This window comes from Schistocerca americana, chromosome 3, assembly GCF_021461395.2.
Source record: "Schistocerca americana isolate TAMUIC-IGC-003095 chromosome 3, iqSchAmer2.1, whole genome shotgun sequence".
NCBI classification, from domain to species: Eukaryota; Metazoa; Arthropoda; class Insecta; order Orthoptera; family Acrididae; genus Schistocerca; species Schistocerca americana.
The window spans coordinates 539,257,784-539,272,588 of NC_060121.1; the positions used below are offsets into that span (position 1 = coordinate 539,257,784).

The 14,805-nt window shown below is 36.9% G+C and overlaps 1 protein-coding gene across 2 annotated transcripts in view; it reads left to right on the plus strand.

Moving 5' to 3' along the window:
- Window positions 1-14,805, plus strand: part of LOC124605256 (cytochrome P450 4g15-like) — a 162,300-nt gene that overhangs the window by 128,120 nt on the left and 19,375 nt on the right. For both annotated transcript variants that reach the window (XM_047136815.1, XM_047136816.1), the window contains exon 11: window positions 2,103-2,271. In XM_047136815.1, the coding sequence (XP_046992771.1) occupies window positions 2,103-2,271 (169 nt within the window). The remainder of the gene's footprint in view (window positions 1-2,102; window positions 2,272-14,805) is intronic.

Consider the following 14,805-nt stretch of genomic DNA (forward strand, 5'->3'; position numbering starts at 1 on the left):
ACTTCTGTAAAACAAATACTTTTTAATTTAGGTCCATTGCCCCCAGATATCATATCACAGGACTGTATCATATTGTATGCTAGTAATCCTGCAGGTCAATGTCAGTTAATGAAGTATTTATTAAAAACTAAAGCAAAAGGAACTGCTGCATATACAGGGTGTTACAAAAAGGTACGGCCAAACTTTCAGGAAGCATTCCTCACACACAAATAAAGAAAAAATGTTATGTGGACATGTGTCTGGAAACGCTTAATTTCCATGTTAGAGCTCATTTCAGTTTCGTCAGTATGTACTGTACTTCCTCGATTCACCGCCATGATTTCATGCGGGATACTCTACCTGTGCTGTTAGAACATGTGCCTTTACAAGTACGACACAACATGTGGTTCATGCACGATGGAGCTCCTGCACATTTCAGTCGAAGTGTTTGTACGCTTCTCAACAACAGGATCGGTGACTGATGGATTGGTAGAGGCGGACCAATTCCATGGCCTCCACGCTCTCCTGACCTCAACCCTCTTGACTTTCATTTATGGGGGCATTTGAAAGCTCTTGTCTATGCAACCCTGGTACCAAATGTAGAGACTCTTCATGCTTGTATTGTGGATGGCTGTGATACAATACGCCATTCTCCAGGGTTGCATCAGCGCATCAGGGATTCCATGCGACAGGGGGTGGATGCATGTATCCTCGCTAACAGAGGACATTTTGAACATTTCCTGTAACAAAGTGTTTAAAGTCACGCTGGTACATTCTGTTGCTGTGTGTTTCCATTCCATGATTAATGTGATTTGAAGAGAAGTAATAAAATGAGCTCTAACATGGAAAGTAAGCATTTCCGGACACATGTCCACATAACATATTTTCTTTCTTTGTGTCTGAGGAATGTTTCCTGAAAGTTTGGCCATACCTTTTTGTAACACCCTGTATTTTCATACATAAGCCACATTTTATGGAATTTTACATGAAGTGCCAGCAAAACACACATCTTTTTGCCATTATGAAGCACTTTTGATAACAATCATTACAAAAAAAGTTGAAGTAAGAATATTTGTGCATAAAATGGATTATAAATAAATATGTTATGTGATTAGCTAAGATATACTTCTTTTCAAAAATGCTACAGTATTGTTTCTCTACTACTACTTGCTCAAATTTTACATTAGCACATTTTTAATTGCCAAATAATAACAGTTATCCTCATGCTATAAGATTCTACGCCTGTTTACAACTAGCATTGTTACCAAACTGAGAACAACTGGTAACAGGGATTTAAAGTTTTCAGCTCAAGATCATGAAATAATTATAAGAGGCTTTTAATTTACTTGCAAAAATGCTTCAGCATTTATTGCTTTATTTTAATGATAGACTATGTTGTTAGACCTTCCATGATAACATTTACATAGGAATTTCAGAGAGAAAAATTGGAAGGTAGTTAGGTAGCAATTTGAATCCTATTTTCTTCTATGGCAGATGATAATAAAATTCAACAGAAATGTGGGTGACAGGGGATTACTATTTAGGATAACTGCATATCACCCAAAATATTATTTCTATCTAATTCTTCGTTCAATATAGTTTGTACTCTTTCTTCTACACCTTTATCTTGCTGATGAATGATTCTTTTACTTCTGTCACAAATTCACAGTGGTTAGACACTGGACTCGCATTCGGAAGGATGACGGTTCAATCCCGCGTCCGGCCATCCTGATTTAGGTTTTCCGTGATTTCCCTAAATCACTCCAGGCAAATGCCGGGATGGTTCCTCTGAAAGGGCATGGCCGACTTCCTTCCCCATCCTTCCCTATTCCGATGAGACCTATGACCACGCTGTCTGGTCTCCTTCCCCAAACCAACCAACCAACCACAAATTCACAAACAGCAAAGTGCAATTAATAAATATCTGGTACACAAATTATCATCTGATTAAAAATTTCATGTAGTATGTATAAATGAAGTACTTAAGCCTAAGATGGAACATTTATCAGTTCTTGGACCTCAAAAAAAGAAAAAAACTTGCCGCATTATATTTATGACTCTAATAGAAGTTTTTAAACACGTGGTTCTAAACATAAATTTATCATTTTTGTCATCTTTTACAGGAAAAAGTCATGGATGAATTATATCAAATATTTGGAGACTCTGACAGGCCAGCAACATTTGCAGATACCTTAGAAATGAAATACTTGGAAAGAGTAATTCTGGAAACAATTAGATTATATCCTCCAGTGCCCATTATTGCTAGGCAGCTGAAGGAAGATGTCCAGTTAGGTAAGTTAAATGAAATTTCCTAATGAAATCTGAAGCTTAGTAATACAAAATGAATAGGGAGTTAACAGTTTCTATTCTTATTAATTTAAAAAACCTATTTCCTTGAAAAGGCTTCTGCAAGATGTTCTATTATCACATTGACACAATACTCATACTTAATACTTCTGTAAAACAAATACTTTTTGACCGTAGCTCCATTGCCCCCAAAGATCATATCACAGGACTGTATAGTACTATATGCTAGTAATCCTGGTCATATGCTAATAAGCATGGAAACTGTTCTATATAAAACTTGTGTTGGACAATAACTGTGATTTGCTGATATTGATTTTCAGGCCCTTGTTACTAAAATGTTTAGTCACTTCAAACATTCCTTGTGTTGCAAAAATCTGTTATCCCCCTCTCATTATCATCATAAAATAGCAGAGAGATGCCATCATCATAAGTTATTATACTGAAAGTAGAAGATTGTGCAATATCATTTACATATGCAAGAAAAATATGGTCCAGGTATTGACTTTATGGCATGCCCTGCATTACTGTATATCATTGACTGAATGTTGAATTTTCTTGCCCCAGTTTGATAATTTACAGATGCAAATAGTTTAAAGTTTTTCAGCCACATAGACAAGAGTTCCTGAGATTCGTGTCTGATATTAAATGCTCTCAGTTTCTGTAAGAGCAGTGTATGGTTAATGAGACTGAATATCTTTGTAAGAAAAGAAAAAAACACACATAGGATTCCTCCCATCAACTCTGTAGCTGCAGTTTTTGTGAAAAAGTTCTGTGACAGCTGTTGTTGTGTTGAAACGTTTTTGAATCCGTGTTGGGTTTCTGCAAGGAGATTGTCTTTAGTGAAAGAAGGCACTATGCTGTTCCAGCATGGCTGACTCAAAAATCTTATAGTATTTTTGTATATTGGCCTGACAATGATCCTTTACAGTGCACTGGGAAATGTTGCCTTCTTTGATAATACAATTAATGAGCTATAACAGTAATGGAAAGTTCTGGATAGAACAAGATGTAAAATAAGGAAAAGGCAACCAGTCATCTATAATAGACTGATGTGTTGTGCATAAACTCACATAACAGAAAAGAGTGTTCACTACCTTTTGAGCTCTCTGCTCTTCTTCCAGTTGGAGGTACACATGTTCATACACACAACCACACAGACTTCCAAACACATGCTACCATGAGTAAGATTATGTTGTTAATGGTTAGGCTTCATCTCTGCTGGAGGATCCACATTTATGCAACCAATGTGCTGACAATAATAATAATAATGAAAATAATGATAATAATAATAATAATTATTATTATTATTATTATTATTATTATTATAATAAACCCCGTGGAGACCTGGGAAAAGAATAGGCCTCCGGTATGTTCTGCCAGTCGTAAAACGCGATGAAAAGAACAAACCACTAATAGGGCTAACCCCCCTTTTAGTGTGATTAGTTGGTTCAGGACAGAACTAAAGAAGCCTCGGACAAGCGCCATCATGGTCGGGGACGACGCTTGAACCCTATGCCCGCCCACGATGGCAACTGGAAAATGATTTAAATCCAAATAGAGGTGTTTTGCAGGATATGCTTCCTGCAACCACCCTAGAAGGAAAACAAAGACAGAGGATGAGATGGTCAGATGAAGTTAGTCGACACCTCATGTTCTGTTATTACCAAGCAACAAACCTAAGAACCAACACAACTGGATACAGATCACAAGTATACACAACATTTATTACCAGATACCCAGAATTAAAATTTTTAACAGAACAACGACTAGCTGATCAGATCCGTGTAATAATCAAAAATAACAGGATACCCCAGTCAGAATTAGAAAACATCAAACAACAAGTACAACAAATATTGGAACAAAATAATGTGCAATCAGAAAAAGAAGAAAATACAGTAATGGACTCAAACATCCCAGAGCAAACAAACAAAGAACAACACGCACCAATTAAACAATCAGAGGAAAACGAAATCTTAAGACAGCCACCAGAACAAGCACAAATAGAACACGAAGTGACACAGATGTTAGATATAGAAGAAAAATTTCAGCTAACATATATAGAATACAAAGACACAAATACAGACATTAGACCATTCTTGCATAGACCACCAAATAACCCACAAGTCGAAACAACAATAAAAACTATCAACACAATCATACACAACAAAATAAATGAAAACACAACTATGGAAGAGTTACAACTACTGGTTTATATAGGAGCACTCACTACACTAAATATACACACTAGGCAGAGATCAGAACCAACCAACACACAGAAGAAACCCACAAAACCAGCATGGCAACACAGGCTACAGATCAAAATAGAAAAACTGAGAAAAGACATCGGACAGCTAACACAATTTATAAGAAATGAAATCTCGGAAATAAAATGAAAAAGGTTAGGTAAAATCTCACAACAAGAAGCGACAGAGCAATTAGACGAAAAGAAGCAGAAATTACAAGCATTAGCCAAACGACTCAGAAGATACAAAAAAAGTGAAAATAGAAGGAAACAAAACCAAACATTCAACACAAACCAAAAGAAATTTTACCAGACAATAGATAACACACACATTAAAATAAACAATCCACCAAACATAACAGACATGGAACACTTCTGGAGCAACATATGGTCAAACCCGGTACAACATAACAGGCATGCACGATGGATACAAGCAGAAACAGACACATACAAGATGATACCACAAATGCCTGAAGTGATAATTTTGCAACATGAAGTCACCCAAGCAATTAATTCTACTCACAATTGGAAAGCCCCTGGAAATGATAAAATAGCAAATTTCTGGTTAAAGAAGTTCACCTCAACACATTCACATCTAACTAAATTATTTAACAGTTACATTGCAGACCCATACACATTCCCTGATACACTTACACACGGAATAACATATCTGAAACCTAAAGATCAAACAGACACAGCGAACCCAGCTAAATATCGCCCCATAACATGCCTACCAACAATATACAAAATATTAACTTCAGTCATTAAACAGAAATTAATGACACATACAACACAGAACAAAATTATAAATGAAGAACAAAAAGGCTGTTGCAAAGGAGCACGAGGATGTAAAGAGCAACTGATAATAGATGCAGAGGTGACATATCAAGCTAAAACTAAACAAAGGTCGCTACACTACGCATACATTGATTACCAAAAAGCTTTTGATAGTGTACCCCACTCATGGTTACTACAAATATGGGAAATATACAAAGTAGATCCTAAATTGATACAGTTCCTAAACATAGTAATGAAAAATTGGAAAACCACACTTAATATCCAAACAAATTCAAATAATATCACATCACAGCCAATACAGATTAAGCGTGGAATATACCAAGGAGACTCATTAAGTCCTTTCTGGTTCTGCCTTGCTCTGAACCCACTATCCAACATGCTAAATATTACAAATTATGGATACAATATTACTGGAACATACCCACACAAAATCACACATTTGCTATACATGGATGATCTAAAACTACTGGCAGCAACAAATCAACAACTCAATCGATTACTAAAGATAACAGAAGGATTCAGCAATGATATAAGTATGGCTTTTGGAACAGACAAATGTAAGAAAAATAGCATAGTCAAGGGAAAACACACTAAACAAGAAGATTACATATTGGATAACCACAGCGACTGCATAGAAGCGATGGAAAAAATGGATGCCTATAAATATCTAGGATACAGACAAAAAATAGGAATAGATAATACAAATATTAAAGAAGAACTAAAAGAAAAATATAGACAAAGACTAACACAAATACTGAAAACAGAATTGACAGCAAGAAACAAGACAAAAGTTATAAATACTTATGCCATACCAATATTGACCTACTCATTTGGAGTAGTGAAATGGAGTAACACAGACCTAGAAGCACTCAATACACTTACACGATCACAATGCCACAAATATAGAATACATCACATACATTCAGCAACAGAAAGATTCACATTAAGCAGAAAGGAAGGAGGAAGGGGATTTATCGACATAAAAAAACCTACATTATGGACAGGTAGACAATTTAAGAAAATTCTTTCTAGAACGAGCAGAAACTAGCAAAATACACAAGGCAATCACTCATATAAATACATCGGCTACACCACTGCAATTTCATAACCACTTCTACAACCCTTTAGATCACATAACATCAACAGATACGAAGAAAGTAAATTGGAAAAAGAAAACACTTCATGGCAAGCACCCGTATCATCTAACACAGCCACACATCGATCAAGACGCATCCAACACATGGCTAAGAAAAGGCAATATATACAGTGAGACAGATGGATTCATCATTGCAATACAGGATCAAACAATAAACACCAGGTATTACAGCAAGCATATTATTAAAGATCCCAATACCACAACGGATAAATGCAGACTTTGTAAACAACAAATAGAAACAGTAGATCACATCACAAGCAGATGTACAATACTAGCAGATACAGAATACCCCAGAAGACATGACAATGTCGCAAAAATAATACATCAACAGCTTGCCTTACAACATAAACTTTTAAAACAACACGTTCCTACATACAAGTATACACCACAAAATGTACTGGAGAATGATGAATACAAATTATACTGGAACAGAACCATTATAACAGATAAAACAACGCCACATAACAAACCTGACATCATACTCACCAATAAAAAGAAGAAATTAACACAACTAATCGAAATATCCATACCCAATACAACAAATATACAAAAGAAAACAGGAGAAAAAAATTGAAAAATACATCCAACTGGCTGAGGAAGTCAAAGACATGTGGCATCAGGATAAAGTTGACATCATACCAATTGTACTATCAACTACAGGAGTCATACCACACAATATCCACCAGTACATCAATGCAATACAGCTACATCCAAACATATATATATACAACTACAGAAACCCGTAATTATTTATACATGTTCAATTACCCGAAAGTTCCTAAATGCAATATAACACATACCGTACAGTTAAAAGGAAGTGACGCTTGATCAAGGTCCGCGTCACTCCATTTTTAACCGGACTTAACGTCTGAGAAAGTGAAGGAAATAATAATAATAAGAGTGAAATTACAGTGGCTACAGGTATCCACCTCTTTGTGCTTCATTGTGTTGTTGTAAAGTCTTCATAACATATCTCAATGCCAGTTAATTCAAGTAAACCTACTTTACACTACTGTTCAGTTAACAGTTATTTTACTTTAAGATGTTGGCATTAGTGACTAACATAAAGAGCTACAAACCCTCTTTCTGATGCTGCTTACAGTAACTACTCACTAAAGAGTATCCATCTAATTTAAAATAACTTTTTTCATCCTACTTTAGGGCATGTTCAGAATTACCAAAACATATGGGCTATCTTCATCTATGAATGTTTACAACACATGCAATTTATTTCTTAAGTACTGTAGATGTAAATGCATCACATGAAATGGCCTTTTCTGTTCGTTTTTACAGTAGTTGTTATACCGGGAAGACATTTCTGTACAATGGCCTTTTTATGGGCTATCTATACTAAAAAAGAGCTCGTGTTCAGAGCACTGATACCACTGTAATATTGTCTTGCTTATAGTGGAAACATAAGGTTTCCTTATTTCTTTGAGTAACGTCTAGTTAGCTGCTTCTCAAGACCATTTCAAGAGAGCACATGTGCCTGAGTGGAACCTGTGACTGATATCACTAACATCCACAAATTTACAATTTTGAAATATCTGATTATTTTGAAAACAATTCACTAGCTGAACTGATTTCTCCATTCATGCAAGACCAAGATCTCGATTTATGGTGACGCAAAATGTTGACAAAAATAATATTAGTATGAATCAGTATCCTCAGTTATTCCTTATCTCTCAGCAGGCTATGAAGATTTCATTACTGTACATGTCATTAGATCCATCAAACAGGGCACTGAAGATAATTCATTTATTTCTGTAGAGCTTACAACTGTGCTAACTTCTGATAAGGAAGCCTGAGGCTTAATAAAATCTGTTGCTTTTACAATTGTCATCTTATTAATACAAGATACTAGCACTTTTGCATGGTTCTCCATGATAATTATGAGCTTCCCCAAATGGTGAGAATTTGTTGAATGTTGGCCATCATTTGTTGGTGTTTAGTGACACAGTAGCCATTGCACTGAGTATCATAGTATCTTCAACATCAGTTTGTGAGGTACTATCATCACTGATCAGTTTTATTGTATGTCAATGTCATTTGTGGGTATTCAGGGTGTAAAGCACCTCTTTCTCCGGGGGACAAATATTAATTATTATCAGTAGCAGTATATTAAGCTACAAATTATCATTTTAAACCTGTATGGTCTCCCTGGTGTGCCTAGTCGACCACCAGTCCCCGTCATGCTGTTCACTCTAACAACAGAGTACATACAGGGTTGAAGACATGTAGAAAGATAGGTATCATCACAATTTGAATTTAGAGTAATATAACTTTCTTACCTTTATTGGTCATTGTTGCATGCTCATCGTCCAGTGATGAATCTCGCCATCTGCTCTTTGTTAAATCAATTTGAGGTCCAGGGTGTGTATTTTGCTGCATAAGAACTGACACATAGTTAAACTTCCAACTTTTATTTTATAAATGCTGATCATGATGATATTCAATAATTTTCAATGTAACAGCTTTTCCAATACATCATTTCGTTCCCTCTATCCTTGACCTTCTCAAAGCATGCGTATTACAAGACGTCTCAACACCAACTGCCCATTGTCTCTACACCTGCCAACAACCGGCTCCTGTTCACAGAGCTTACAAACTGTACAGTACTGCCAACCTTGGTTGTATATCGATATTTTACACATTGCACGTATACATATATGAAAAACATAGTATGAAAAATGAAAAGTATTTATAATATAGTTCTGTGGCAATATACCTTGTTATTGTCATCATATTAACAGTTTTGTAACAAAATAATAATATTTCCCTTTATTTTTATGTAGTTAAAGTTCACTTGCTCCTTCAAGTTGATTGACGGCACCGCACACCTCACCTGCCGGTGGTATTGGTAGTTTCAATAGTCCATTACATTACAAGGGGAACAGAAACAGCTGAGTGATGTATCTGGGTATTTTCAATAAGATTTTCTGAAGCACTATCAATACTGATTTTACTGAGCAGTTATTTTGAAGGTTCAATGTTTACACACCAAAAGTAAAAATTTGTTTTGCATTAATTGTATGAGACTATTTCTTGCTGTTCTCTCATGTTTTCCACATATGAATTTTCTCAGTCGAGTGATAAAAATCATGACATACCAAATCTTACTTTGGAAATTCAAAGGAAGTCATGACTATGTCATAAACATAAAGCATTAAGTCAGTCATGGTGACTCACATATGATTTGAAATGTAAATTGGTAGCACTGTAAGATTGGTCAAACATGGTCATGTAATTAGTATATTCTGAATGATCTGATGGAATCTTATTGCTTTCGCTACTGTTTTGAGTAAGGGGTCTTCAGAGTTGTGCAATATTTTAATCTTTGTTTCATGTGGTAAATGCCCTACGTTGCTACAAATTGGAGCCATACTTAACTTGCATTTATTGCATATCTCTCACTCAGCACAAAGTCCCAAGTGATGGGAGAAAAGCACAGGAGGCTGCTGTATATAAGAAGGGTGTAAAAAACAAACCCACAAAATTTCAGACACATATCTTTAACATCAGTATGCTGCAGAATTCTTGATCATATTCAAAGTTCAAATATAATACATTTCCTTGAGGCAGAAAGCATTACTTTGTAAAATTCAGCTTTCCCTTTTCTCATTCAGTATCCTGTGGACAATAGATGAAAGGCAACAAGCAGATACTATAGTCCTAGATTTCTGGGACATGTTTGACACAGTGTCCCATTGCAGACTCTTAACAAAGGTCTCAGCTTATGAAATAGGTTCCCAAATATGTGAGCTGTCGAAAAGTTGTTAAGTAATGTCCCAGATGGTAAGTTTTCATCAGAGACAAGAGTATTGTCAGGTATGACCTAGGGAAGTGTGATAGGGCCACTCTTGTTCTCTATATGCATAAACAATCTGATGTCAGGATGACCAGAAATCTGTGACTGTTTTATGATGACACTGTGTATACAGGAAAGTGTCATTCTTGTGTGACTATAGGAAGGTAAAGGATGTCTTGGACAGAATTTCAGTTTGGTGAAAAAAAATCTTAGTTTACACAAATGAGTAAGGAAAATAATCTGATTATGTTCAAATACAATATTATTGGTGCGCTACTTGACACAGTTACATCAGTTAAATATTTAGGCATAATGTTGCAAAGTAATATGAAATGGAACAAGCATGTAAGGATGGTAGTAGGGAAGGCAGACAGTCAGCTTTGGTTTGTTGGGAGAAGTTTAGGAAAGTGTAGCTCATTTATAAAGAAGACCATTTACAGAACACTAGTTCAATCCGTTCTTGAGTACTGCTCAACTGTTTGGAAACCCTAGCTTCTTGAATTAAAGCAAGACAGCAAAGCAATTCAAAGGCAGGCTGCTATGTTTACTTGTAGGTTCGATCAATATGCAAGTAATATGGAGATGCTTTATGAACTCAAATGGGAATTCCTGGAGGGAAGACAACATTCTCGTCATAAAATTCTATTTTTTTTTTAAGACGAGGTAAGAGAAATTAAGGCTCGTACAGAAGCATATACACAGTTCCACAAGCTGTAACATGGTTTCAAATTGAACACTAACCCAGAAATAGAATAAATTTCCTTTATTTCACATCTATGGTCACAAATTTTCATGTCATCAGACTACTGGTTTTGGTCTATACACAGTTTTATTATAAACACAGCTGTTTCTCCCTCACTCCATTTGTGAGTGGAATAGGAAAAGATTTGACTAATAGTGGTACGTGGTAACCTCTGCCATACATCATACACTAGCTTGCAGAGTATGTATGTAACTGTAGATGAATTAAACATTGTTCATGTTGCTTTTTGACAAGTAAATTTTTATTTATTGGAAACCTGCTCTCATGTGTTGCATTCCCATGTGATGATATCAGAGATCCTATTAACAGTGTGAAATGATTCTAGTTTTCCTTTGCATTGCTGGGTTAAGTAATATATTAGGCTCCAAAAACAATAAACCTTGAACACTTTTGTGCTTGACAGGGCACTTTTCTAATAACTTTTCAGTTACTTAGATTAGTGTAATTTGACCACTCTGATCTACACACCAGAAAATGGTGTAATGTTGTGTATACATTGATGTAATGTAATTAATTGGAAAATTTTGCTATGTGAATAGGTGCATGTGAAGATGGGGCTGGCAGTCCCAGAATTGATTAGGTATTAAAGAAATTAAGAATCATCTTATAACTGTTTGTCTTAAAAATGCTTAACATTCCACAGAAATAGTTTTGAAAAATACCAGTTCATTTAAAGCAAATGTCCTTTGACATCAATAAAAAGTCCACTATAATCAAAAATTGCCAAGATCATACAAACATATGACACATCCTCCTTCCAACAAGTAGTACTGTGTTTCAATGGAGACATTGGTCCAGTTTGTTCAGTATATTCCACATGATGGGCAAGAGAATCACTGAAAATATAACACGCGTTTCCCAAAAAGTCAACTGTATCCTACTTCACAGCTTGAAGAGTGTACTTTATCCCTCCATTAACAACATATAGCACACAACCTACAATGTTATGAGCTTTTTTCATCAGGATTCTCTTCTACTGTCTTCTCTTCTAATTTTCTCCAAAAACTAAAACTGATATTAAGTCTGTCCATGGAAATTTAAAGAATGTTTTGTATATAATGATCAGATTTCTCAATAAATTATCAAATAGCACTAGCTCTGCCTAAAAATGAAAAAAAACTTGTTAAAATACTTTGTACAAACTCTACTTCTATTGACATCAAAAAGCTTCACAAATGTTATTTATCTTTCCTCTGTACAATTTTATTTAATGACTCATCAAAACATAGCACATAGCCATTATGCTAGCATAGCTTATTTTTTTAAGTTCATCAGAAAAATAAGGAGTAAGATTTTAGTCCGTGATACATTTGCACTTTGTTGCACCCGTTTTGAAGTTAGTGGTACCCAAAAAGTTAGTAGTACCCAAGTTGGCTGCAGATATAAGTTTGAAACTCTCCCCATCATGAGATCAATGAAAAATTGCTTTTTACAACTTTTATGAAAAGGATAGATTGCTGCTCACCATAAAAATGACACTTCAAGTTGCAGACAGGCACAATCAAAAGACTGCTGTTACACTCTAAACTTTCTGCCAAACTTGTTCAGAAAAGAAAGGAAAACACACACACACACACATTCAGATACATCTCATGAACACATGACTGCCATCTCCAATTGCTCTAGCTGGACTGCAAATGTTACGTTGAATGAAAGCAGCAATAGGCAGTGGGGCAGGGAAAGGGCAGCAGAGATAGGGGATGGGGGTGGGGCGGGGGGGGGGGGGGGGGGGAGAAGGGTGCTGTCTGATGAGAATACAAGTACTGGAGACAGTAGGAAAAGACTGCCATGGGCAGTATTTGGACAGGAGGTTGTGGGGGAGGGGCAAATGAAGAGTGGAAAAGTAGAGGAAAATGCTGGTGAGTGTGTTGACAGAGACCAAGCATAATGAGGATGAGGGGGCATGAATTGAAAGGAGGTTGTAGAACAGAGGGGGTGGAGACTGTTGATTGGAAAGTGTGGGGACAATAGGTTATCGAAGGTTGAGGCCAGGATAATTTCAGGGGCACCTAATGTGTTGTAAGGATAACTTCCACCTGCACAGTTCAGAAAAGCTGGTGGTAGAGGGGAGGATCCAGAATCCAGACAGCCCAGGTTATGAAGCAGCCATTGAAATCAGTATGTTATATTCAGCTGCATGTTGTGCCACAGAATGGTCCATTTTGCTCTTGGCCACAGTTTGGCAGTGGGAATTCATCCTTGTGGACAGATGGTCGGTTGACACATAAATGTAAGAAGCTGTATAGTGATTGCAGTAGAGCTAATATATGAAAGACTACTTTTGCAGATGGCCTGGCAACTGATAGAGTAAGATAAGCTTGTGAAAGAACTGGAATAGGAGGGCTGGAATAGGTGGGTGGATTGGGCAGGTCTTGCACCTGGATCTTCCACAGGGATATGATCCCTGTGGCAATGTGCTGAGGTTGGGTGTAGCATAATGATGAAATAGGATGTTGTAAAGATGGAATGGGTAATGGAACACCACTTTAGGAGGGGTGGGAAGGATCTTTGGTAGAATGTCTCTTATTTCAGGGCATGATGACAGATAATCAATCCCTTACAAAGGCTATGGTTCAGTAGTTCCAGTCCAATGTGGTATTATGTGATAAAGGGGATGTTTCCTTGTTGCTCATTTGGGGGGGGGGGGGGAGATGGTGGGAGGATTTGGGGGGGGGGGGGGATATGGGACAGGAAAGCTGTTTACAGAGTGCACCTGGGTGATAGTGCCTGTCATACTGAGCAATGGAGTTCCTGTCACCTGATCATAAGGACAACAAACTTTCAGCAGAAGAAAGAACAGGACAGATCATCATTAAATCATCCTACCTGCAGACAAGGTTCCATCATTGTTGTTATGAACTGCATTGACTATCTTGTGGAATGCCTTTACCAGCTTTCTGAATCCTCCACCTGTAAACTCCCATCCCAGAAGTACAACATAGCCTCCCTTAGGTGCTCCTCAGAACCTCTTCCCTGAATCCATTTCTCTCCTCATCCCCAAGACACCCCACGCATCATCTTCTACATACTCCCCAAAATCTACAAACCCAACAATCCTGGCCGCACCATCGAAGCTGGTTTTTGTGACCCTATTGAAAGAATTTCAGCCCTCACTTACCAACACCTCCAACAAATTGCCCAAAATCTAGCCTCCCACATCAAGGATATCAACCACTTCCTTCATCACCATCCACCATCCACACCCTTCTACTACCTGGGTCCCTACATCTCTTCGCTGCACACCAACATCCCTCATGTCTGTGATCTCGCTACTATTGAAAACTACCTCTCACAACATTGCAAGAGCAGCCAAAGATGGGGGTCATGTGTGAGTGAGGTGTGCCTACTTGTGTGAATGTGTGTGTTTTTTTCCTTTCTTTTGTGGAGAAGGCTTTGGCAGAAAGTTTAGAGTGTAACAGTCTTTTCACTGTGCCATTGTGCAATTCAAAGTGTCATCTTTAAGGTGAGTAGCACTCTGCCCTTCTCATAAAAGGTGTAAATAGTAATTTTTCATTGACCTAATGATGGGAAGACTTTCAAAGTATTCATAAGTATTGACACACTAACAGTCTCAGGTTTGTAACTGTTTGAAATTGACTGGGTGATTTGATTTTTACCTTACTTGTGCTGGCAACATATGCTCTTGGGACGCTTTAAGATGCACAAAAAAGTTTTTAGACAAAATTTGATCCATTTTTATTTTTAAAAACTCATCTGAGCTTTTCTTTTTGATTGACATATTGGGCCCTGAC